The 25,598-nt window shown below is 39.1% G+C and overlaps 3 protein-coding genes across 3 annotated transcripts; 1 reads left to right on the plus strand and 2 right to left on the minus strand.

The window, feature by feature from the left end:
• Window positions 1-31: 31 nt before the first annotated feature.
• On the minus strand, window positions 32-3,631 carry vps28 (VPS28 subunit of ESCRT-I). Its single transcript, XM_014988488.2, has 10 exons — window positions 3,552-3,631; window positions 2,730-2,793; window positions 2,588-2,616; window positions 2,362-2,399; window positions 2,188-2,277; window positions 1,996-2,101; window positions 1,801-1,902; window positions 1,534-1,587; window positions 1,349-1,440; window positions 32-1,006 (listed from the first exon to the last, which is right to left on the minus strand). Exons 2-10 carry the CDS (start codon window positions 2,767-2,769, stop codon window positions 886-888), a joined length of 672 nt encoding a protein of 223 aa, XP_014843974.1. The 5' UTR covers window positions 2,770-2,793; window positions 3,552-3,631; the 3' UTR covers window positions 32-885.
• A 153-nt stretch (window positions 3,632-3,784) lies between these two features.
• On the plus strand, window positions 3,785-6,126 carry aunip (aurora kinase A and ninein interacting protein). The gene is made up of 4 exons (XM_014988482.2): window positions 3,785-3,897; window positions 4,144-4,248; window positions 4,348-4,504; window positions 4,914-6,126. Exons 2-4 carry the CDS (start codon window positions 4,156-4,158, stop codon window positions 5,861-5,863), a joined length of 1,200 nt encoding a protein of 399 aa, XP_014843968.1. The 5' UTR covers window positions 3,785-3,897; window positions 4,144-4,155; the 3' UTR covers window positions 5,864-6,126.
• Window positions 5,978-23,722, minus strand: cap2 (cyclase associated actin cytoskeleton regulatory protein 2). The gene is made up of 13 exons (XM_014988481.2): window positions 23,569-23,722; window positions 20,288-20,415; window positions 20,104-20,198; window positions 18,188-18,265; window positions 14,047-14,190; window positions 13,550-13,635; window positions 12,656-12,761; window positions 9,398-9,590; window positions 8,943-9,106; window positions 8,736-8,859; window positions 8,571-8,653; window positions 7,695-7,838; window positions 5,978-7,597 (listed from the first exon to the last, which is right to left on the minus strand). Exons 2-13 carry the CDS (start codon window positions 20,403-20,405, stop codon window positions 7,514-7,516), a joined length of 1,419 nt encoding a protein of 472 aa, XP_014843967.2. The 5' UTR covers window positions 20,406-20,415; window positions 23,569-23,722; the 3' UTR covers window positions 5,978-7,513.
• Window positions 23,723-25,598: the final 1,876 nt, after the last annotated feature.

Genomic DNA, 25,598 nt, shown 5'->3' on the forward strand with positions numbered 1-25,598 from the left:
TCAACATTGACACACTGAAAAACAGATGAGATTTGTTTTTTTTTTTACTTTATTTCTATAAAGGTGTTACATGCTTTCATTTAAAAATCAACACTACTATATACAATGATACATTTTAATAAATATGTCCTCCTCAATGGTGTTTCAAGGCTGAAACATATTTAGCCAGCAACATGAGTTTTTCTCTGTAAATTTCACCTCTAACTCTCCCTTCTAAAACAATAAAATAAAAATGGATTAGACATGCTACAGGATGAGAAAAATATGTGATCAAAATAAATCCTTCCCACTAAGCATCAATATTATAGCTAAATAGATGAAAAGTTAAATAATCACCAGATACAATTTAATCTTTTTTTTTTTTTTTTGCTGAGAAGTGATAAAATGTAAGATCAGCAGCTTAAGGCTGGTCTTTTCTGTCTACAAATGCTTTTAGAGGACCCACACACAGAAAGAATCAATATGAGATGAAACGTGACAAACACAACAAACCCAAAGGCTTTAAAACACATACAGGACACTCTTAAAGTAATGTATAGACTTCGGCTGCTGAACTTTTCTCAGAAACAATTCTTTGTTAATGCTTTGCCAAACTTGTAAACTGCCCTGACATGGCCAAACACAAAGAGCCAAAAAGAGGCAGAAGGCAGTAGGCAGCATGATGTACCAGAAACGGGGGATATTACAAGGCAGTGGAATGTAAACTGCACCAAACCCAATAAAACAACAGAAACTAGACTTACAGAAACTGGCAAGAGAGTGACTGAAAAACTGTTCCGGTATAAGTTCACACTGTGCCAGAACAAGCAGGGAAAAGTAGCGTTTTATTTTTTTTTTTACTTAACCAGAGTTCCAAAAAGTTAAGATCTATGTTAGACAGAAGCTTTAGGAAGAGTGGAGGAAGCGGTTGAAGGCGTTGTAGGCTGATTCCAGATCGAAGAGCATCTGGCGAACCTGGTTATCATCCAGCTCGTCTGAGGCGGACATGCCGCTAAGGGTGGTCAACCTGCAGGAGAAACCCCGTGAGACGTGACAATACGCTGTGCTTCTGCTATTTAAACTCTAACCTTGTTATACGTAAAGGGAACATAAATATCCACTAATTTTATGCAATTGCATCCATTCAGAGGTTTGCATACTTGTATGTGTGGCTTATTTAAATAACTCTTTTCCCAGAAATGACTGATTACACATCAAATATTTTCAGTTAGAACACTCAACTCTGTCCAGTTTTTTTTACCTACCTATCTAAACCTCTGACCAGCAACGTAAAAAAAGCAACAAAACATTTGGTATTAAACTGACCCTGGAGTCTCCTAAAAGTATTGGAATAAAGCCTGCAACTCACCAGAGGCTCACTTTGTCCTTTGCCTCAGAGTCTGGAGGCATATTGCTCATCCTGTTCATGGTTTCCATCAGCTCTCTCAGGTCTGGTTGGATCTGTAGTCATGAGAAGTAATCACCATGAGAAGATTTCCACTTTTTACCTTTTTGCAGATTGCAGGCTTAATATGTGTGTAAAGTCAGAATTACCTCATCCATGGCTCTGATCTCCAGTCTCAGCTTGTCCATAACAGTGATGAAGAGCTAAGGTTCACAGATGGTGGGAGATAAGACAATGTTAAGGATGTGTCAAGTTTATCTTTGACAGTGGTTTCTAGTTTCTGATATTCTGCCAGTAGCTCATGTGACCAATGGTGGAGTTGTAATAGGGAATAGTAATGGTAATCTCCACTCTCACTTCAAAGTAGCTAAATATAAATTTACTGTTTTATACAGTGGTTGGGAGAAAGAACATACGGAAACTATATCTGCGATGCAGCGGTTCAGGTTGCCCTTATCGTCTTTGATGGTAATTGGTCGATCTTCCTTAATCCTCTCCATTGCAAGCGGGCAGTCAAGCTAAAAGGATAAAATAACAGAGATATCAAAATGGGAAAATTTACCACAAAGCAACAGTTAGAAATTAGTTAAATAACTCTGATGTTTACTCACTCTGTATTTCCTGCAGAATTCATCGATGGAGCCCACGTCGGAGCCTTGCACCTGTTTGAAAGCAGCTTTATATTGAACCAAGAGTCTGGAGCAGGAAGCCGTGTACCTAAAAATACAATTTCCTCCATATCAATGACAACGACGCATACGTTCATATTTAAAGGATATGTGTTAAGCTGAAGTGGAACTTACTCGCTGGGGGATACGCAGTCTTTGATGTAAGCCTTCTCCAATGCCTGTAAGGTCTTTACAACAGCAAACAACTCGGCCATGTTGTCGTACCTTAAAAAAACGAGATAAATCAAGTGTCAAAGCGATGACCAGTTCAGCTCATCTTTAAGCATATTGAATCGATGCAAAGCTTACTTTTCTCGTTCCCGTGCATTTTTGTAAAGTTTGACCTCCTGCAGCATAAGAAGGTAGAATGTTCAATTCAAACGAATAAATTTAAGTACAATTTTTAAAAGCATGTGGACTTTCAAGTTTTTTTTCTTTAAAGTTTACACAACAATATATATATATATATATATATATATATATATATATATATATATATATATATATATATATATATATATATAAAAACATTTACCTCATATAACTCAGGTTTGTTAGCCGGAGCTGTGTGGAGAAAATTGATGAAATTAAGTACGATACTGGAGATGTCAAAGCAATGGGTGACACTTCAGAGGTCCTGCTGAATTCATAAAAGATGCACTTCGGATTAATCTTACCTGCCCCGACTCCTCCACTGCCTGCTATCCCGTGGAACATGATGCTGATGTTTCAGATGTTAGTCTGAAAAATATTTGTTATAGTTCAAATATAACTGTATACCCAAAAGCAATCAATTCTTATTTCTATGACGTTCTTTCTTTTAAGCCCTAAAAATAAATCTAAAATAAATTGTTCTTCGTTCTGCCGTATGAATGAAGCATTTATAGGCCGAGGCTACCCTACCTCACTAACGCCTTCCTAGGAATAGAAATTAATTTGTCTGGAAAACTGGAAAGGAATCCAATCTGATCGTGTTTTTTAACATTGGCAGGGATTTGCAGCAGAAAAAGTTATTTTGTCTTATATCTTTACCAACCATCTCTGTTCTGAGACTATGAAACATGCTGTTTTCTGTTATTAACAGAACTAATGAACACTGTTGTCATGACATGACATTTATGAATAACTTCACGGTTTGATCTTTGAACCATGGCCTGGTTAATAACAGTGGAAATGTACAATATTCTTGGCAAGACACCGACATTACCTGGAATAAATAACAACAATATTAATGTATTCTTTTCAAAAAAGTCAATTATAAAATGTTTGTTATTTATATAAAACTAAATAAAGTTAAATGTCGAAACAGTCGAAGCTAACTTGTTAGCACTTCCTTAATGCTTTTATGAGACTGAGCTCCGATATTTATGTATTTTTAACCGATACACGACACGTAAAGATCACGTACCATATTACTATACATTATAACTCCAGTGTATCTATTAATACATCAACAAAAACGTTACAAAGTTAAAAACTAGATGACATATTCCACTCACCCGTTCGATAAAATGCTATGACACAGATGTAAACACACCCTCAGACCAGGACCAGCATACGTCAAAATAATAGGTGCCCATTACGCCTCTGAAAAAAACCTCCAGTATGTTTTCTAAAAAATAAAAAAAAAAGATGATCTGTAAGTATTTAGTGATATTCCATTAGATTTAATATCCTTAAGTTTTATGTTTTGTAAACACGCATGTTGAGTTTTAACCAACCCTAGTTTCTAATCAGGCAAACAAAACGGACAGCCCATTGTTAAGGCGGCAGACTCAAACTGAAATGAGTGAAAAGAAAACCTTTCCTTAAAAAACGTTTAATTTGTTTTCATCGTCCAGGTTGGTAAGTACGGAGCCTGTCTGGTCACATCGGAGAAAAAAAGAGAAGAAAAATGCCGGAGTTCAGCTTATTGTGTCCAACTTTGGAGTAGTACCTAATTTTGCAGTTAATGGAAAACCCGAAAAATATTTACCTTCAACTTTACGTCACAGTCTTGAATATATATGAACTTTTCACACAATTCTAAAAAATGATCGCATTTCATGCCTTTGAAGGATAAATGTGAACCCCTTTTTAAATGTTTTTCAGATAATTTTCATCATGAAAAACTCTAAGGCAGCACCGCAGCGCTCTGTTCAGGAAGAATGTGGAATTTGGCTGGACACGGTGCAGCTGAAAGAAAAGGCTAAAAAGGTAATTATTGGAGTTTAAAACACAAATGGAATTGTTACTTTATGGTCTTTATTTACTGTTTTTTTATACCTAATTTTGTGTTCTTTTTTTATTTCCCAGAAACGCCAGGCCCGTCCTATCGCTAAACTGTTGAATCCCTTGGCTACAGGTGGAGGGTATAGTTTGGCTGTAGCTCTCAACTTCACTCAGACAAAAATGGAGATGCCAAAAACTAAACAGAGTTCCATATCTGCTTTTTTTGCACCTAAATGTAGAGGTAAGCGGCCAGTAGCTGCTGGAAAGGGACTCATTTTGAATTAGTTATCTTCTAAGTACAAATATTATGAATAATGAAAACGACAACCTACTAAGCAAATATCAGTTTCTCTATATCTTAGCTTTTAGTTGTCCTAATGTTTAATTTATCTTTTTAACCATCATGCAGTTTGTCCATCAGTCTTTCCATCATTCCTTGTAGATCTACTTTGTTTGAAAAATCTATCATAATGTCATAGAACTTTAATTTTTACTTTAAGAATTGGCCAAAAAAGGCCAAATGATTCTATAAACCTGTGTTGCTAATGATAAATGTGGTGGGAACCCTGAGGAGAAATCGGCATAAAGATAATAAAGCTGCAATGTGATGACTAGAATAACTTATATTTAAAATGATTTCTTCCCAAAAGTTCTCCACAAGATGTCTTCCACTGAAGCACCAAGTCTGGATTCGGGGCTGCCCTCGTCACCGTCCACCACAACCAGACCAGCAACTGTTTCGTCTGTGAAAAAACGAGCACGTGAAATATGTTCTGAAAACTTGGATTTGGAGTCTGATGCCGGTGTGGATTATAATTTGGAAAAAGAAAACGTGGCAGAGACCAACACAACTACACGGCACAATGAAAGAACCCACTATTCAGCTTCACTAGACGGTAAATCTGCAGAGTGTCAACCCCCTCAGTGCAAGCGGAGGCTCCTTGAGCCCTCACTGCTGGATGACGACAGTCAAATCGCTCCGCAGCCATGGAGTCAGGATCCTCTGTTCACCTTTAGCGAGGACTCTGAGGACTTCAGCAGCTCAGAGTCGAATTTTATGAACAATATTCAGAATTCAGAGAGCTTTGGAAATCTAAAAGATATGGAGGGAAAAACATCAACTCAGAAACCTGCTGAAAACTGTTCTCATTTAAAAGACGGGAAAGAAAACTGCAGATTAATCTCCTTCAAGTCTCCAAGTAAATACATTTCTTTATCTCATCTTGGAACTCGGTCGCATCATAAGTGGGCAGAGGTGAAAAACTCTTCGCCACAAAAACAAACCGATCACTCGGGGAGCAGTCTCGTAAAAGAGGCGCATCTTGACTCATTGTGGAGAAACACAAGAGGCTCTCCTCTTAAACGGCAGAAGTGCAGGGAAGCAGACGAGGACAGTTTGGCCATGTTGTTCACTCAGGACTCAGAGGGCTTCAGGGTGATGGCACATCGAGGCCTCCAGACCAGGAGCCCACTCAAGGATCAGAGTAACCTGAGCCCTGGATTGGTGAGAAGTTACAAACCTGTGGAGGAGGAGGAGGATGAAGACGATGAAATGCTCTTTACCCAAGACTCTCAGGGAAACATGGTGATCAAACACTAACCAGCGCCTCTGTGTCCAAATCTGCAATTATTATTGTTGTAGTTTTCACCAGGATTTTTCTCCAACACATCTGAATTTTTCCATCTACTAGCAAATATTCTTACAAGTCAGACCTGAGAGATATTTTCTTTATTTGAAAAATGACAAGCATTACATAGAGTTATTGTAAATTAAACATTAGTTTCGTGTATATTTCTATCTGTCTTATGCTAGTGCTCTGTGCTTAATTTTATTACAAATTAAAGTGATGTACAAAGACATAACGAGTGCTAAATTATGCTATGGACAAATTGCACATTTGTAGTGCAAAGCAGCACATCTGAGCTAAATCCTTTTACTAACACAGCTGTAAATGCAAAAACCTCATAGCTAAAAATAGATGCCAAAATAGGAATAAACAATCCAGAACAGAGAAAGTATAAAATGTTAGTTTTATATTTAAAGGTCTAATTTTCAGTAGCTACATGGTCTCATATAAATGCCTTTATTGATATGGCACAGACATGTAACAGATGGGTTCTAGGTTTGTTTCAGTGTAATCTGATCAACCTGTGGGGGTGGGGAGAGTTAACAGCTGAAAAGTGCCAAAAAAAACTAATTATAAAGTCACAAATGCAGTTATAGAGGTTAACCTGACAGTCACTATCTATCACAACCCTTTTGTATCTTGCACCCTGCTAAAATATTCATACCTCTTCCAAATTTTGTGTATACCATGAAGTTTAATATATTTCGTTAGGGTTTTGTGAGAGACCGGCATGCAAAAAAAAAAAAAAAAAGCACAATGATGCATGTTTTACCTTTCTGTTTTAGATGAAAACAACATTTTAAAATGTTTTTTATCTGCCAGTCTTCTGGGGTGAGTCTCTACCACCTTTGCACATTTTGAGCGACTCGTGAACAACAATGTTCAAATATTGCCAGAAATTCTCAACTAGATTAGGTCTGGACTTTGACTATGCCATTTTAACACATAAACCATTAAACTGTAGAAATGGATGTTTGTTTATTTATTTCAAATGTTATATTCTCATTCACGGTTCAAATACCTTAGTATGCATTTTTTGAGAGCTATTTGTTTGAAAAGAAGTATAAATGAGAAGTATGAATTTATTTAATTTTACCTCTTTTCTTTTATGTCATACTTTGTACACATTACTCTTTATTTAAACAAAAAATAAAATTAAGGAGAACAATTTTTTTTTTAAATCCCGTTGTATGTTTAGCATTGTTATTCTGCAGGAAAGTGAACTTCCACCATTTAACTTTATTCACCTTTCTATAAACCCTTATCTGTCCCTGCCGGAGAGAATCATCTTTACACCAAGTTTCTATTGCATACAGATAAACTTTATTTACAAGTTAGATGAGTTATGAATGCAATTATTTGTACTAAATTTTATTTAATGGTATTGGAGTAATGGGCTACTCCAATACCATTATAAAATTCAGCATTTTATAAATGCTGAATTTGTGAGCATTTATAAAAGTGTGTTTATCCTTCCAATTCACAGTTGCAAACTACTTTTTGTTGGTCTGTCACATTAAACCCTAACGAAATACAATGAAGGTTGTGTTTGTGACGTTACGAAAGGTGAAAACATTCAAGGGGGGTGTGAACGCATTTCTAAGGGATTCCTGACATGCATCTCATCCTGCAATCTCAGTGGGTTCTGTCACCAGCCTGGAGCCGTCCCAGACGGTCTTGAACTGCTCTGGGACGGGAAACTCCCTCTGCAAAGAAAGCAAACCAAAAAGATCCCGCTGAGTTCACCAGCAAAACGTAATGTCCACACAAACTGATGGCGCGTCCTCCTGCTTCCTCACTCACATAGTCGTCGTCTCCCGCTGGGATCAGGATGTTCATCTCGGAGCTCTTGGCACTGACGATGTCACAGTTCAGAGCGGCTTTGCTCAGGTAGACCTGGCAGCCCTCGGTCTTGTTGATGGAAATAGTAGGAACAACTCCCAACACCTGCAGAGAGGAGGGAATAAAATCATCTGGCAGGTCACTGGCTTGTTTTAACATCCTGAAAAACTATCCGCTGTACAGCACAAGTGTTAAGTTTGGCACATTTTGATGGCCCGAAACATCACAATATCATAAATGAATAAACAAGGCATTTCTTAATTTATGTATGCCATAGTTTAAATAAAGCTGGAAATGGGAATGTTGAATAAATAAATGTTTCCATAAATATCAGCAACTTAACAAATCAAAAATGTTATATTTAAATGTACAACTCAATAAAAAAAAAGTTTCATTATCTGAAAATATATTTTTGAAAAAAATTGTTTTGTTCTTAGGTGAAATAAGCTAAAAATAGTTAAAATCTGATTGGTTCAGCTGGACAGTAAGTTAACTCGATAAATCACCTTTAGCTATACCAGTCTTAAATCTATTCATTAACTTTTATTGGTAATGAAAGATGAAATAAATGTGAGATATCTTGCTGTGAAGGAGTTAAAAATCAAAATAGTTAAATACATAAAAATATGTTTGCTTAAATTAAGATTATATTTATTACTGAGCTATTTAGGGAGTATTTTAAGACATATATTTATTTAGGTATTTATCCAATTATGTCTCTTTTTGTACATATAGTAACAAGGGTTAGGAGGGCAGGGCTAAACTTTAAAGGTGATAATTGGCCAGATATCATCTGAGGAGCCACTGTAATAGTTCAGATTATATATGTTTACTTACCTGAAGCTGGATGCTTCTAGAGTTGATGATCTCTACGATCCCAACGGCATTCTCAAAAACCAGACCGAGTTTTTTACAATTATCTGGGGACAGACCAAACAAACCAAGCTTAGAGAAATCGTTAGCAGGAGTGCATAATTACAGCTCTGTGTCTCGGCGGCTCACCTACGATGATGGAGTTAATTTTGCCTTTGACCTGCAGGGTGGAGTTGCTGCAGCCAAAGACGTACACCACCTGTTTCAACTCTGTCTCCTCGATCACCAGGTCGTGTTTCTGCTCAAAGTTTTCCTTCAACAAACAAGACGAGACGTACGCGTGAGAACGTGATGAATCACTGCAAAGGGGGTTAAATATCAGTAAGTTTTGCGTACCACCCTCCACTTTTTCCCCTCCAGCTCCAGCAGAGGGAGTCTTTTCTGAGCTGCTGCTTTGGGAGTGCTTGCATGCTGGGGATCTTTGGTTTTGATCGGTGATGCCTGAGAACGAAGGTTGGGGTTCTTATGAGTCTTCTGCTCATCCGAGACGTGTTTCAGACCTACACACGTACAAATAGATCTCAGTAAACTATAACGTCACCTAAAGTGTAACGACCTAAGTATGTAAGAGTTTGGTTGTTTACAGAGTGTGCAATGTGAAAGGATATTGACAGAAAGCTTAGTGTAAAGAAAAGCCGTGGCAAAAAAAAAAAAAAGAAAACAGTATAGGGACAAGCTACAGCTTTGAAAGAACCACTGTGCAGAATAAAGAATACTTGTTCCAGCAAGTAAAGACTGGAACAAAAATCCTGACTCTGAATGAACATCTTTGAGGCCAGTACTGGGTTTACCTTTAGTGATGTCCATGCCCTGGTTGAGCTGGGCAAACAAAGCTGAGTGCTCAGGTGTTGCACTGCCTGTCTGAGGCTTGGAGTCGTCATCAGTGAAGACCGGAGGAGGGCCGGGAGGAGGAGGAGGAGGAGGCGGACAGGGAGCACTGGGCGGCGGAGACGAGTCTAAGAGAGACACAGGAGCAATGGGACCCTGTGGGAAGAAAAGAAATGAACTGCATTGTGGTTGAGGAAAACCTAAAGCTGTGACGTGTTTCAGAATCAGCAGCTGTAGTATTCAGATTGTCCATTTGAGGGAGCGTTGTACAGGAAATACCGACACTGACTTTTCAGCACTAAATTGAATCTGTAAGACATCAGAGTGGTAAAACCTAAAATCGCCTGTTCATTACTCTCCAATGTGGATGAATTCAAACTAAGAGTTTTTGACGGGATAAATACTTCATCACAACTTTTTATCTCCCAAATGAGACGATTCTCAGCTGAAAATTTTAAAGCTGAGTGACACAAAATACAGCGCAATTCAAACTCAACAATTCGGTAAAATGAATCTGGCCAGGAAAGAAGAGTCGAAGAGACAGGCAGCAATAACAAAAATAATCCCAAACTAACTAATAAAAAAAACCTGAGTCATAAAAGGGGAAAAAATCTGAGAAACAGAAACCATAAGATAGAGGTGAGAAAACATAAGATGAAAAATGTATTATGTTGAAATGATCTGGCAGGATGTAAAGAAGACAGACTGACTCGTAACTGGAGGTGATTATTCACAGGGTGAGAACAGAATGCAGGGAAGCTGAAGAAAAATGACTAATGAAAAGGGCAAATGAACACTGAAAACAAAAGGATAAATATAAACGGTAAAATAATAAAAAACAAAACACAAGGTGTGTATAAGAAAGTACAAACGTGAGGATGACTGAGTGGCAAAACCAAAATATAATCAGAATACAAAAGCGATCCAAATACCAAAGGGACAAACAAAACACAAACACACATTAGTTAAGAAGCTCTTTTTACTATTTTCTGTCATTTTAAAGACCCAGCCATTAAATCAGAGCAATAAACTTATTGAGAGATCTATAGAACTGGAGAGAGAGAGAGAGAAAAAAAGGTTAAGTCTTTCAGGCTTAAATTATCCCATGCTGCACCGCTAACACAGACTGCAGGCCAGAGCCTGGTTATCAGTAAGTCCACAGAGGACAGCTGGAGCAAATATTTGGCAGCTCTCTGACTCAAGTTGTAAAAAGTGTGGCACTGACAGGCGCACTAACTTGCTGGAACAGTTTGCTGCTGTGGTTTTTTGTTTCAGACTTTAAGCTCCCGACTCCGGCTCTGTTTCTTTGCCCCGTTGTGCTGCGGCCGGACCGCGCGTACTTGTGTCTGCGTGTGAGAGAACGGTGCTGTCACTAAACCCGTGAATGAGCGGCGGACGGCAGCTGTGCCGAACAGCAAGCAGCCCTGCAGTTTGGGTTACGGCACAGGCAGCGAGTGCACACAGGCCCCTTTTGTCGAGGCTCCTCTGCGAAGAAATCCTCCATTCAAGTAAACCCTGAGGACCACCTGTTAGAGCAGCACACTCCCCTGCTTGTGCACGCACACACACCGGCTCTGTCGTCTGACAGCAGGAGCAGCAGCTGACACAAGCAGCCTCTGCAGGCTCTCAGGTTTCGGCGTACACAAAGCACATGTGGTCACAGTTGTTCAGCATCAGACAGATATTTATCCTCGCATTAAAGCAGCAGAATATGATTTTTAGCGCAAACATGGGAGACGCAGCTGTCCCCAAAGCTCAGCGATGCACCTGGGTTTGTTGAGGCTGCTTGGCCCAGAGAGAAATGCGTGCAGAATAAAGGCACAACATGGTTTTATTAAGCGGAATAAGACATTTCTTGGACTGAAGTTTCATCGTGTTGGAGAGCTTTGTAAATTCTGGAGACAAAAACCTCAACAAAATATTTCAAATTAAGAAGTTGACCGATACATCGACTGGCTGATGTTTTGGGCAGATATTTACAATTTTTGCTCGGAACGGCATTGGCCGATACTTGCATTCATTCGCCGATCGATTAGCCATGTTTTAAGATCACATGATCGGATTCTTTGCCGCTCTCTCCCTGTTTCTGTCTCAGTATGAGTGGGAGGGAACAACCCTAAATGTTAATGAGATTAGGTGTAAAATCACATTACCAAGTGATTTTATCAAGTTCTTTTTAAACTCCACTCTGTTAATAGATTCTAAATCCTAATTAAGTTGCTCGTAACACTAGCATTTGTTCACATCCAGAGCCTGAATGTTTTGTCTATTCTTCTTTGTATTCAGAATGATTGGATTGGTCTTAACAGCAGTTTTCAAGTCTCTCCCATAGTTACTCATTTGGATTCAGGTCTGAACTTTGACTGGGCCATTCTAACACACAGCTATGGTTTGATGTATTCAGTTGCAGCCTCTAAAAGGTTTTCTTCCAGGATTGTTCTGCATTTATCTCCATCCATCTTCCCATCAGCCCTCATCAGCTCAGTTCTCACTTTTCTACAGACGTCAGATTTGTAGACTCCACAACTCTACAGCTCGATTGTCCAACAGATTCTTTTCATTTTAAGACGATGCAGTAAGTGAGACGTTCAAAGCTTGGGATGTTGTTTTATAACCTAACTCAGCTTTAAACTTCTCCACTTTTCTGACTTTTATTTTAAAGAAATTTAAACAATCATGTATTATTTTTCTTCCACTTCACAATTATGCACCACTGCGTGTTGCTACGTTGCACGTGATCTGCAAGAATCCGTGAAAGTTTGTAGTTTTAAAGTGAGAAAATGTAAAAATATTTGAGTGTATTTACGAGGTACTGAGTCGGAAAAAGGTCAAATTAATTCAAAAGATTTATTTTCCTGCCATCGTAATCTCTGGGATCCACTGAGGAGTTCCTGAGCAGGCACTTCCAAACCCAGCAGTGTGTGTGGGAGTGGGCGGTATTTTGAGAGCCCTGCAGAGACCTGTGATGTGCAGCCACTGAGGAGAGGTTCATTCATTCATTCATGCTCTCTGCAGTGGTTTATGTAACCCTGCTGCTTTATCTCTAAAAATGGAAGTGTATGCAAAAAAAAGAAAAAAAGAAAGAAAAGAAAACCTAGCTGGTTTAAAAATATCAGAGCAAGAACCACAGCTGAGATAACACACCATTGATTTTCTTCACATGTTGGAAGAGACAACAGAATTAATTCAGTCTGTTGTAATTAGATAAGAATCCGACTCACAGTCTTGCTCCACGCCAGTCCTGTGGTGTGGTGCTGCTTGATGAAGGACTGCATCTCAGTCCAGATTGACAGGTAGGCGTGTACCCAGTCCACATGACGTCTGTCGCTGGAAGAACAGGGAGCCCGCGGTGGGACAGAGGAGACAGACGTCACAGACAAAACGGGAAGAAGGAGGAAGATTACAACAAAAGTAAGCTAAAAGGGAACGACTGGGAATGGACCAGATCTCATAGGTCTATGAAGCTGGAAATGAGCATTCTTAGGTCAGAAAATGTTAACAATAAAATGGCTATTTGCTCAGATTTACCCATATCTACAGTCAGAGAAGCAATTAAAAAGTAGAAAACATCTCATGTGACAAACAAAGCTGGACAAGGGACTCACATTATTGCTAAGCAGGTGCAGCAATAATATGCAATAAGGATAATAAAACAACCTCTAACGCTCACTGGTCGAGAACTACAGCAAAGAATGGCATCTTGGGTTTACCAAGTCCTCATAACAATATTAGATTGACCCATTAGGTAGAGTCCAGGACAGATGATCCTGTGGGTTTGTTTCTCTCCAAAAGATCTTGGAAAACTTTTTAGAGCGAAGGGATTCATTAACTCTTTGAAACACTAGGACATTTTAAGTAAAACTGGTGGTGGTGGAGAATGAGTTACTGTTGGGTCTTTTGGTAGAATAATAATGAGAAACCAACACAGAAACGGTTCACTTGACAAAAAAAAAAATCAACCTTCTTCTTATGTAAATCCTTTTTAAAGACAATCAAAGATCACCTGCTCTTTATGCGCCAACCTTTTAAAATATTAAAGAACACAATAAAGTCCTGTCCAAACCAGAAAACAGTTTGAATACTATCATTACTCAATACTTCTGAAGCATACTTACATTTCCTTGTAGTCCTTCAGCACTCTGTTGGTGTAGAAGGTGGCTGCATCGTTCATCTCCTTCACGTACGGACCTGGTTTCTGACTCTGAGACAGGAACAGAAAAGATGCGCTCTCATGAGAAAGCCTTTCCTCATCCTGGCAGAGACGTAAACGCCTCGCCTCCACCGCAGATTCGTCTTGATTTGAGGGTAAAAGCTGAAAAGTTCATGCTGATATCTGAAGGTTGAGTGTGTTTTTGATAAATCTGGGGAAGGTCAAATAAATCACACTTCTGCATGTGACTGATGTCCTAAAGAAGCTTTTCAAGAACAATATTTGTATTTGTGGAGATATAATTGCTGTCATGCAGTCAGAGCTTTGCACAATAACAACTATAAGTAGTTCTTACTTTTATCCTTATGACAGTAGTAACACAAAATATTGTGATTAAACTTCATGTCATCCACCCCTGTCTCTCCTGACCAGATTTTACTTCATTATATTCTCGCTTCGTACCACTGCCACCCAGCCCAGGGCGGGAATGCTCTCGCTGACAGCCGACAGGTGGTTGAAGAGCGAGCTGCCTCGGTTTCGCTCCCTGAAGTTCTGGATCTCCTGGATGTGATCGGAGATTGGCTTCAGGAGGTCTTGGAGCTCCATCTGAGCAAAAGCAAACATTGAGAAATGAACAGATTAAGGGGAAGAAGATATTCATAAGGACGTCAACACGCAGTCTATTTAGGTTGATGGTGTTTACAGAAACTCTTCAGATGATTTTCAGCTTTATTCCACTGCCCTCCTCCTCACAGTAAACCCTGAACCAGCTCTTAGAACAGGGTCTAATTTTATAAGACATTTTTTCCACTGGATCTTCCAGATCTTCAGCTTCAGCTTAGCGTGCCTCCCGGCTCTTATCCACCTTTCCCCATCGCTCCTTTTCTTTCCAACATTCCTCCGTCCACAGGGAGATCCCTCTGGCCTTGTAAGGCGTCCCGCTCCTCCAGTGTTTACAGTTTACCGATCAAACATCTCCCACCCTGAACCCAGACCAGTATGAAGTGTATACTGTTAATGAGTAGCAGCCAAAGACTAAAAGAGTATCCCTTTTACGCTTCTGTGTGATGGAAATAAAAGAAATACGGACCACGGTGTGCAAGTTTCAAGAATTTCCAGCATGCCTGAGTGCACAGCAACAAAAACAAATAACACTGGATGAAGTGGAAAAAGCCAGAGTAAATTTTTCTCTTTGTAAATTCCTTCCCAGAACCGTTTTCCTTCAAACTGTATCTGCCACTCAACTTTTGTCATGACATATTCACACCCCTTGGCCGTTCAAAGTACTTAACAGAAAGTAGGAGAGAATTGTCAGGTGAAACCACAATCACACACGGCTTTTCCATTTTAGCAAGATAAAAAACTAACAAGCATGAGGTGAGAAAATAATTAATCTGAGACACAGTAATTGTGCAAGAGCAGCGGAGATCCACACCGCATATGGGAGAATCAACTAGGGTCAGAAAAAGCCAGCTACCATCTCTGCAGACCCCACACACCCTGGACACAAACTGTTCAGACTTTTGTCTTCAGACTGGTGCGACAAAGTGAAAAAACAGCTGCCACAAAAACAGTTTCTTTGTCGGACTGTTTGTCTGATTAACACAGTGAACAACCTGAGTAGCTTTGAAAGAAAATACGCACATTTTCACTTTCACAATCCTTTTTCCTTTCAAAGGCCAGAGATACATGCACATAGTTCCTGTTTATCCCCATTTTATTTACAGATATAATTTATATCTGTATGCTGTCAGTGCTTGACTTTGAAGTCAAATTCCTTGCATGTGTTCACAATCAATCAAATCAATAAAGCTGATTTTGATTCTGATTCTGAAAAGTGTTTTCATTTCATTTCAATGTGAGGAAAGAAAACCTGCAGACAAGTTTAAACTGGGATGGTTTAAACTGTATCGATGTTACAGTTTCGATCAAAGCATAAATATCTGTTAGCATTTCTGAAATACATTAATGAGCAAACATACAAAGTATCAATTAAAGTGAGCCAATAAAGCAAATGATCTGAGCTGTACGTCTTCATATTCAAACTCTGGATCAGAATCGATGTAAGCTGTCTGTCTGCGTGTGAACATCCTGGACCTGCAGCTCGTAGAAACGAGCCCAGTCACGTTACCGGGCCAACCTGAGGTCACGTTACTTTCTCTGCCTTCCTTTCCCTGTGTCTCACTCAGACTCTCTATCTCTCACACTGACTACAGGCTCAAATATAGAACATGTCCATAAAAAGTCAGAGAGCACAACAGCGCAGCGCAGGAGAGAAAGGCCAGAACTTTGAAAATGCATGTGTGTATGCGTGTGTGTGTGTTTGAAAGAGAAATGGTGAAAGAAAGTAGAGAGGGTATTGCCCAGCTTTATTTATCACAGTTTTACAGCTGCACTGGATGCTACAGCTACATAAATGTATGGTGAGGAGGTTTTATTTGTGAGAGTGGGTGGTTTGTGATTTTACCCGGGGAATCTAGGAGGTTTTAGTGTCGACTGTGCAGAGAAAGCATTGCTACTTCGACCCCGTCAAGCTAAAATATGACATTTTATAAAAAAGGACAGCAGTTTTTAACCTGTCCTGCTGAAAACTAAAAGTTAATCAAAATAGCATAACTTCTCACCAACATCTTTTGACTAAACAGATTCTACATTTAATATTTTAGACATTCTATATGACAGAACAATGCAAAGCACTGTGTAATTTTGAAAAAGAAGAAAAATGCTGCCTCTACCAGGGAATATACCAAGCTTTGCCGTTCTCTATGTTACTGCTTAAACTCGGATTTATTGGAGAGAATCACTGAATGTTAGTTTTCAAGTCTCGTCAATTGAAGCAGAGGAGTAGTTAGTGAAACGGCAGGAAAAACTGAAACATCACAAGGAAAATAACAGGTGATAAAACAGGAGGAACAACGGAATATGATTAGCATATTTACTGAGGGAGAGGTGAAAATTACAAAGCAACCAGGAGGGTTAATCAGTGGATATCAGAAACAGGAAGGCAGAGGGGAATCAGGAGATTGATAAAAAGCTGTGGAGAGGAGAAAACCTTCTGAGGGAAGGTGAATGATAAATACAGAGAACTGGAACTAGAGGAGTAACAAACCAGGGGAGAGAAATGACACAAATCAAAGAGAAAACAATACAAAACCAGAAAGACAAATTAAATAAACAAGCAAAAAGGAAGGTGATATGGCAAGATCTAATAAAGACAATAAATAAACACAGTAAAGTTTTACCAGACACAAAATCAACCATCTTCCAAGAGCATAAGAAAAGAGGGTGTTAAAGAAGACCAGGATGATCAAGAGAGACAGCTGGTGCATCTTTCAAAAGTCAAAGAAGACTTAGTGGCAGATTTTACATGCCTGAAGTGAAAGTCTAAATAAATTTAGTAATTTCTCCTCTAACATCTGTCTCTTCTGCCCTCTCTTCGTGAAACCCAAACAACTTCCTTGTTTGCTTTCCCGGCTCTCCCTGAAAGCTCTTTTTCTCTCCGACTTAGCCAATGGCCTGACAGGTTGGAAGTACTCACTTCCTGGTGGACCCTCTGACACCGGTGCACAGCACACAAACAGCACAGTCCAAAGGGATGATATCACTATCGCTTCTTTCATACGCAGCTTTCTGTCACAACCCTCTTTTTTTCTCTGCCGTTTGGCATTTTGGGAATGTGTCGCGTTAGCAGTTTTCCTGGTCAAAGAGCAGAATAATCCCTCTGGATGGGCCTGGTCTGTCGGGGTGGGGGGGAACACAGGACAGGGGGCTCAGACTCCCTCTCACGCAGGACCGAGATACTGCTCTCGAGAACTGCACTGCCGCTGTTTCCTACAGAACCTTACAGAGAAAACTAAAATATTTCCCTGTAGTTTGGTGAATCAACTTTCATGGATTTGCAGCAGCATTGGTATGCATGCTGTAGGTGTTTGGTTTGACTTTGCTTTCAGTAAAAAAGCTGGGAGAGGATCTAATCACAGGTCCGCTCAGCCCTCATGAGGAGGAATCGTCACGCTTTTGAATGCATGCAGCAGCATGAAGTTGTGTGAAACAGAGAGTGGTGCTGCAGGTGCTGCATAACCATAACACTGCAGGTGCTCTCCATCAGGGAGTTTCTTTTTTTCATTGCTCACACCTGAACATCATGGTTACTTTGGGTTTTCTGGCAGGACGTTAGTACAGAAATTGTGGCGTTATTTTGATCTGTGCAGCCATGTTCAAATGGAGGATCAATAACCTCGTCCAGCTTCTTTAAAACAGAGTTGCTTAATACCTGAGTTTGGAATAAAATAATGACATGTTGTGAAAACATAAATAGGAACTGTTTTTGTCAAAAAAGAATATATATTTTTAAGTTTTATGACTGTTTTGGTCTGTCAAAATTCATGATTTACAGATGTATTAACATCATGTTGTTTCCACATTGATCAGCACAGATTTGATGAATCCACATATGGAACTTGCCCTATCATCATTTCTGCAGACAAATAAACTGTTTCTGTGCTAATTAACATCCAAAGTGATCACCGCCCTTTTTCAGAGTTTCTCTGTTTTTTTTTTTTATAGTTGCATGTCTTAGTGTGAAAACATTGTGCTGATTTACCTGTGCCGGTTCCTGGTGCGTGGAAGCCATCTGAAGAAACTTTCTCTGAGTCTGCAGCGCCTCATTCACCATCTCAGCCTGCAAAATTGGAAAGATTAACACTGATTTTGACTAAGAACGTATTTTTTAGGCAACCTATCGGCAGCATCATCGCTAGATTGTGATTGTGTAGTCGGCCAGCATACACACACCCACACACAGATTGGGTTATTTCCAGCCATGTGAGTCCTGTGTGTGTTTGAGACCTCAAGTCATGGGCCAGAGGAACCGCCAGGGAGGTTTTCTCCATATAAGGGGCTCTGAAAACTAAAAAAAAAAAAAAAAAAAAAAACCTGCCTCGGGTTCTCAGTTACACTCATACACAGTTCCCTCCTCCACTCAGACCAGTGATGAGACACAGAGATAGAAACAAAAAAAAAGTGCAGAGAAAATACAGGCATTCATCATTCATCTGTTCTGAAACCCTCGCTGTTGTGTTGGACGATTTTAAGATCTGCAGACTTAGGAAGAAAACAGTCCTCCACTATAGTTTAAGTTAAAACGTAGGTTCAAAGTTCTGCTTTTTTTTCTACAGGTTTTGTAGAGAAAAGAAAATTGTTGCCATTGTGCAGAAACGTGAACACCACAGACCTCCCACACACACTTCAGGACTCGTCAGCTGTCCAGACGTGTGTGTGTGTCTTTCAAAAGAGCGGGATCTGGAGAGGAGCAGTCCTCACTGTTTACATGCCGCTGTCCAGGGAAACGAGAACTGAATCCACTCCACTTCACCCAACAGTGATTTGCTTAGACTAGAGCAACTCTTTTTTTTGTTTCGCTTTGATAATCTAGCTTTTAGTAAAGCAGTCCAAGATAAGATTTCATTTAAAGATTCTTTCCTCCGTGGTGCTCCCAAACATTTGAACAAATACTCCTTGTGTGCTGTGTATAAACACTTCCACAGTAATGAGACCACTTTGGATACCTTTTCTTCCATGAGAAAGTAAAAAGGATTTCTTCTTTCAGCTCAGTTTTAACAGCAGCTGCTGTTTGAAACTGAGTATTTTAAAAACCTTTCAAATTTTCATTTCCAGCCTCCTCCAGGCAATGGCTATGAAAACACAGAAACTCTCACAAGCTAACATAAAGGAAGAAAAGCAAACTTTGATCAAATTTATGTTTATTAATTTATTATGTAAGGTCAAAGGGACACAATTAAATAAATAAACACATCGCTAAGTCATTAATTAAATGTGCCATGAAATAAATAAATGTTCAGTTAAATGTTAAGCTTGACTTTAATGACACATTGAGTGTCTTAAATAAATTATTACAACATTTGATTAAATATTTATTTATTTATTTAGTGGTACATTTATGTCTAAATCTCTTATATGTTTATTGTGTCATATGTGAATTTACTCTCCTGACACTCTTTTGGATTTTCTTTAGAATATTTTTGCAAAAACTTTTGCAAATGATTTGAAATCACATTCCAACAGAAGAGGGAGAGCTCTGAATAGGCTTTATTGTGATGAAATGCAATTATAACGTGTACTGCAAAAAAAAGCTAATCCACATTGAGTAAAACAATGTTCCCTCCCCTTGTCATACCGTTGCCATAGTTACACCAAAACCTGCTTGTAATTGGCTGATCAGCTCCTCATGACGACTCCTCTTCCAGAACCCGACAAACGCTGATGACATGGACAGATGGTTCTTTGCATATATTTTATATTTCAAATATAGGTCAAAACACTTTTGTTTTCTGAGGCCATATAGAAATGTTGCTCCAGTTACAAGCGTTTGTTACATTTTTTTAAATTTTAAATTATGTTCTGTTTTTATTCATGTTATAGGCTACATGTTGGTGAATTCTTAAACCATAAACCACAAAGGTCATTTCTATCCTGTCCTATTTAAATAAAGTGACTCACGTGTTTCTCCACTTCACTTCCTATAGCTCTGCTGCAGTTCAAATAATCTGACAGTGGACCTTTCAGCAGAACGTCGAAGACCTCCACACTCTGACCTGAAAGCACATACACAGAAATCCTGTTGTCGTTTACTGTACAAACAGCAGGGAAACACTTCAACAATTGTTTTTAGCCACAGACTCACCTCCATCTACACCGTTGACACAGTTCCCATTGAGCATGTTGCTGGACGCCTGCATTGTGACGGATATTTCCTCCATGCGAGTCACGGCCCGCTCCAACCGCTGCATTAAATCCTCCATTGTGACAATCCTGGAAACAAAAGCAGAAATGAATTATTTTAGTGATCCGGACGTCACTAGAAGATGTTCGGAAACTTATGCTTTCACTCTGATTTTCACAAAGACTTCACTGTGGGAAGAGCAGCTTGTTGAATATAAAGACAGTTGGTGTTTAAGTTGTTTGGCCTGATGCAACGTTCACAGGTTTTGACCCTAAACACACAAATCCATCATAGAACTGAGCCGAAGAGACAAGAAGACTTAAAAAGACTGCGAGAGACCGAAATGAGACATTGTTTATGAACATATTCATATTCATTCATGTTAAATGTAAAATTGTGATTTTATAAATGGAGAATAATTGTGAAGATAAAGGAAAATGATACGTGGTTTTTGAGGCAGTTGAGCTTTTCTAGCCCGATTTTACAATTACAAACTACTTTATGTTGATCTATGAAATGGAATAAAAAGAAAAGCACAGTTTCTTTCTTTCCAAAATATATTTAGGTAAAAAAAAAAAAAAACAAAGACTTAGGCAATAATTTTAGGAAGGTGATGATATTGAAGTTTATGGTTGTGACAAAACATAATAATATTTAAGGGATATAAATGTATTAGTACGGCACTGCACATTTAGATGTATGAAAACTTGAAGTGGAGAGTTGATTATTAAAATCCCAAACTGATTACATTTCATATTTACTAAAACAGATATTTTGCTTAGGATTAGAGCTGAACTGTTAAACAAAACACAGCTAATCCGTTTTAACACTGCCCAGCCGTGCGGCTCATCCTGAGACAATGCAGGCCTGCTTCCAATATTTATTAGTCAGCCAAAAGGGGAATTCAATCCAGCTATCCACTGCATGTTGATGCAAACTACTGCTGGGTAACACACACTCTCCAATCTGACACCTGCCACCTTCAGCACACATTACAATATGGTGATATATCTACTTTGCAAAAATAATTTTAAAAACACACAAAAGGATCACACCAGTGATTCAGGTTTAATAAAGCCCCCCAGTTTGTTAACTTCTGCTGACGATTATGGGCCGTGAGCAGCAAACATGCCCTGATGGAGGCCGTTGAGGAGTCTCCCAGCAGTGACACATGCCTGTCGTGAGACTCAGATGTTATTTCTGCTTTGCGGGCGGCCACAACACGAACTCCAGAAACCTGGGGAGCTCCTGCTAGGATTACTGCATCGACTGCCGACGGAAACTGAGGAAAACACGAGGAGGAAACCGGGGGAAACAAATTCAGCTCAACTCCACTTCACACAACGTGTAAGATTGCATTTTTCAGGATGGGTATTATAAACTAGGCACAACGTAGGGAACATGAATTCACAAGGCTTCCCAAAGATCTTTTTTTTTATTTATGATCTGTATACAGATACATAGAGAGCAAAAAAGTATTTTAAGTTGGACATGTAAAAAAAAACAACTTATTGACATGTTAGCTTGAGCTATTTTGATTACATTTAATTGATTATTTGACTGTCCAATAGAACTGATAGACTAATTTGATTGTGCCACAGAGTTATATTTTTCTGTTATGAGGGAATGCATTTTTGGTGTTAGTATGGCCTAGTCAAAGCCCGGGCGTAATTTTGATTAAGAATCTGTTGCAAGATTGTAAGATCGATGTTCATCGTGGTCTCCATCCAATCTGATTGAGTTTCAGTCTCTAGATGTTTATAGATGTGGTACAGACATACTACAATAGACCTGAGGCTCTAAAGCATGCCACACTTTTAAGATTTTTATTAGTAAAAAAATATCTTAAAATGTAACCTTTTCTTTAAATTGTACACTATTGTGTAATTAAATTAAGTTTGTGGTTGTAATTTGACAAAACATGGAAAAAGTGGGTGAAGTATAGAATCTGTGTGTTTCTGTTTCTGGTCAAACTTTGCAAAAACATCCAGGAAGCAAAAAAAAAAAAAAAAAAAAAAAAAAAAAAATATATATATATATATATATATATATATATATATATATATATATATATATATATATATATATATATATATATATATATATATATCCAGCATCTGAACTGGTCTTGTTGTCAGTCAGCCAAATTCTCCATGGTGATGCAAAGACTCCTGCAGTTGTGCTTTTGTTAGCTTCCATGTGGCCTTCAATATTAATGAAGTCCTTCAACAATCAGCTTTTTTTCTTTTTTCTTTTTTTTGCTTGTTTCAGAAAAACGATCAAGCAAACAAGAACACGTTGTAGTCGAGTTGATTCCATCCTCATTCTTTGCTGTACGTTTTTACAACTCCACTTGTTCTCACAGGTGTGTTTCCATGTCCGCAGAGTAAAGATGGAAAAAATCAACAGCTGGGAAAGCAACACATGGTCCTGAAGGATTTCAGCTTGTGGATCCTGTGCCCTGGTATCTGATCTTTGTGGCTATATTGGGCCACAGCCTGCTGTTTGTTGCAATGGAGCCACTGCAAGATAGTTTAATGCAGGCCTCAGACAATAAGCAGCTGAACTAGGGAGGAAAACCTTGTATCTGTGCACTGGGGTAAAACCCTGAAACTGAAACTCAACAATAATAATAATACACAACAAATGAAATTCTGAACATAATATTTCACAGGTGGCACAGAAAAAAAACTCCTGCAAAGAGAAAATACAAAGGTGCAACAACAACCAAAAAACTAAAATAGATTTAAAGCTTCAAATGTGCGAAATTATTGTGAAGACAATTCAAAACAAAATACATTTTGAATCTGTGTTTTGTTCTTTGAGTCAGACATCAGCTCATTTTTTCCTCACAAACTTGTGAGGAGTCATAGACTTCAGTTTCTAAAGCAATGAAGCTCACAGGTTGATGCGAACCTCACTGAGATTTGATTCTTTGAAATTGTTGTTGTGTTGTGTGTAAAGGTGTTAACGTTATAAAAGGTGATCCTGACTTTCGCTGCTTAGTCATGCCATAAAAATCACCCAGTGAGACCAGAGAAATGATGACAAAAGAAAGATAACGGTCTCCATAATGATTCAAATACAGCCACGCCGCAGGGGAATGGGAGCAAACGAGGAGCAGTGAAGATGTTTGCCCATTTGCTCAGGGACGCGCACATCTCCACCCACCAGTGCAGCCCCTCCGCTCCTCCCTGTCACTGGATAAAGTCTATCTAAAACATCCTATAGATACATCTTACCTCCCTCCTTTGCTCCTCAGCAAGCTTCTGCCGTCGTCTTGAGTTGGGTTTGTTAGTATTTCCGTCCGGTTTGTTCTGGGCTGTGCGCCTTCACCATGCGGTCCAGTGCGTCCTCCCCTCTCGGCTGTGCGCAGCAGCAGCAGCAGCAGCAGCAGGAGCTCCGGTCGCACTCTTCCGGGATGTCCTAATTAAGCAACACGGCGAACCTGAGAGCCTCAGAGACCCAGACCCGGACTGTGACTCAGTGAATTTCCCCTCTGAAGCGGACAGACAAGCTTGAAAACGCTGCTAAAAATAGATGACAGCCAGGGTGGCCGGTATCCCTGCCCGGGTCTGTGTTCCTTTAACCTTCATGTGAGCCTTCACTGTAGCCTCTTCCAATCCGGATTAACACGGGAATATCTGGGTTTCTAAATCATTCTGCTTCAAATTCTGAAGCAAACGATCATTTTAGATCATTTCTTTTGACAACGCGATAATGAAGGAGTCTTTAATGAAGAAAAAGATCAATCCAATCTGAAATATTTCTCAAGATTAACAATGTTGCAGGAGAAAAGCAGTGCAACAAAGTAAAAGAATAGATATGTGTGCCATATGGTGGAACCACTGTGATGGCAGTATCATTCTGTGGTAAAGCTTTTCTCCAGCTGTGATAAGGAAACAGGTCAGAGTTTTGTTTAAAGATGGATGAATGGATGGAGGAAAAGCTTTCAAAAGTTCAACCTTTCAGCAGGACAAAATCAGCAATCTGAAGTTATAACTTTCAGGAAGCTAATATTCAAACTAAGATAAACCGGCTTCTGGTTTCATGTTTGAGGTTTTTCTGTGCTGATGCTGCAACACGTCGCCATGACGCTTCTGGTTTCACCACTGACCAAAACCAAAATACTCCCTTAAGCTGAGTGAAGCAAGGCAAAGGAGGAGCAGCTCACTCCCTTCTGCGTGATTTATTGATGAGAAAACGAATACATCATTGATAGACTGACACCTCAGATGCTTTATCATGTGTCACTCATTTCCACACAAACCTGGGAAAACCTAAAGAAACGAAGCATGGAGTGTTTAGTTTAATTTACTCACCTTCATTATTGTTTTGTTTGTTTTTTACCTCTCTTGCATTGTGATAAGTAGGAAATAGATTAAAACTGAAATGTGCTTCATGAAACCTTGTTCTCTGAAAATATGAACGTAGAAGACAAATAATAACAAAGAGATTTGAATAACAGAGATTGGAGGCAAATTTAGCATAACGGCACAAAAACTAAAATAAATTGAGAATGGGTAACGTTAGGTCTAAGATTACACACAAATACACATGGATAGCTAAAAAAAACACTTTGAAGATGTCTGGGTGTTTTGCTTGAAGATGGATCAACCCGAAAGTTTCTCTGCATTTCTCCTCCTCCTCCTCTCCAAACATCCTTCTGTCAGGAACATCAGTTTCAAGAGCTGCCTGTCATCGGCTGCTCCTGCAGCAGCAAACGTTAATGTTCCTCTGAAATAACGATCAATCTTCTGCTGCACAAAGAACAGGGACCCGGTTTCACTTCATTTGACGGAGCTGCATGGGATTCCGCACGTTTCCTGCTGGACCGTCTGTTTTAGAATTTAAACTAGTCAGTTCAGTTCATACAGTGCAATGTCACAAAAAAGTGGCTGATTCAAGAGAGTAAGCAGATCCTATTCAGTCTCCAATGTACAATTTGTTTCCATGTATTTGGACAAATGCCAAACAAGAAGTATTGCAGTATTATTTTAGCTCTGAAAAGTTGATTCCAATGAACTATGAAACAAATGATACAGTTCATAATTTAAAACATGATGCAGATTCAGTTCATTTTCTGCAGATGGATCTTAAAGCACTTCTTTATTTGTCCTCCACTTTTCCACCTTTGTCCATCATTTTAAAAAGATGCAGGAGCCACTAGACTGTGTTTATGACTGCTGCACACGGTCTTTTAGGATTTGCGGTTCTTAAAAGACTCTTGACTTATAAAATGGACGAGAAATTATTTAAGACTTTTGAATAA

This window comes from Poecilia mexicana, unplaced genomic scaffold, assembly GCF_051168715.1.
Source record: "Poecilia mexicana isolate PSO_F unplaced genomic scaffold, ASM5116871v1 scaffold_11, whole genome shotgun sequence".
Taxonomy (NCBI): Eukaryota; Metazoa; Chordata; class Actinopteri; order Cyprinodontiformes; family Poeciliidae; genus Poecilia; species Poecilia mexicana.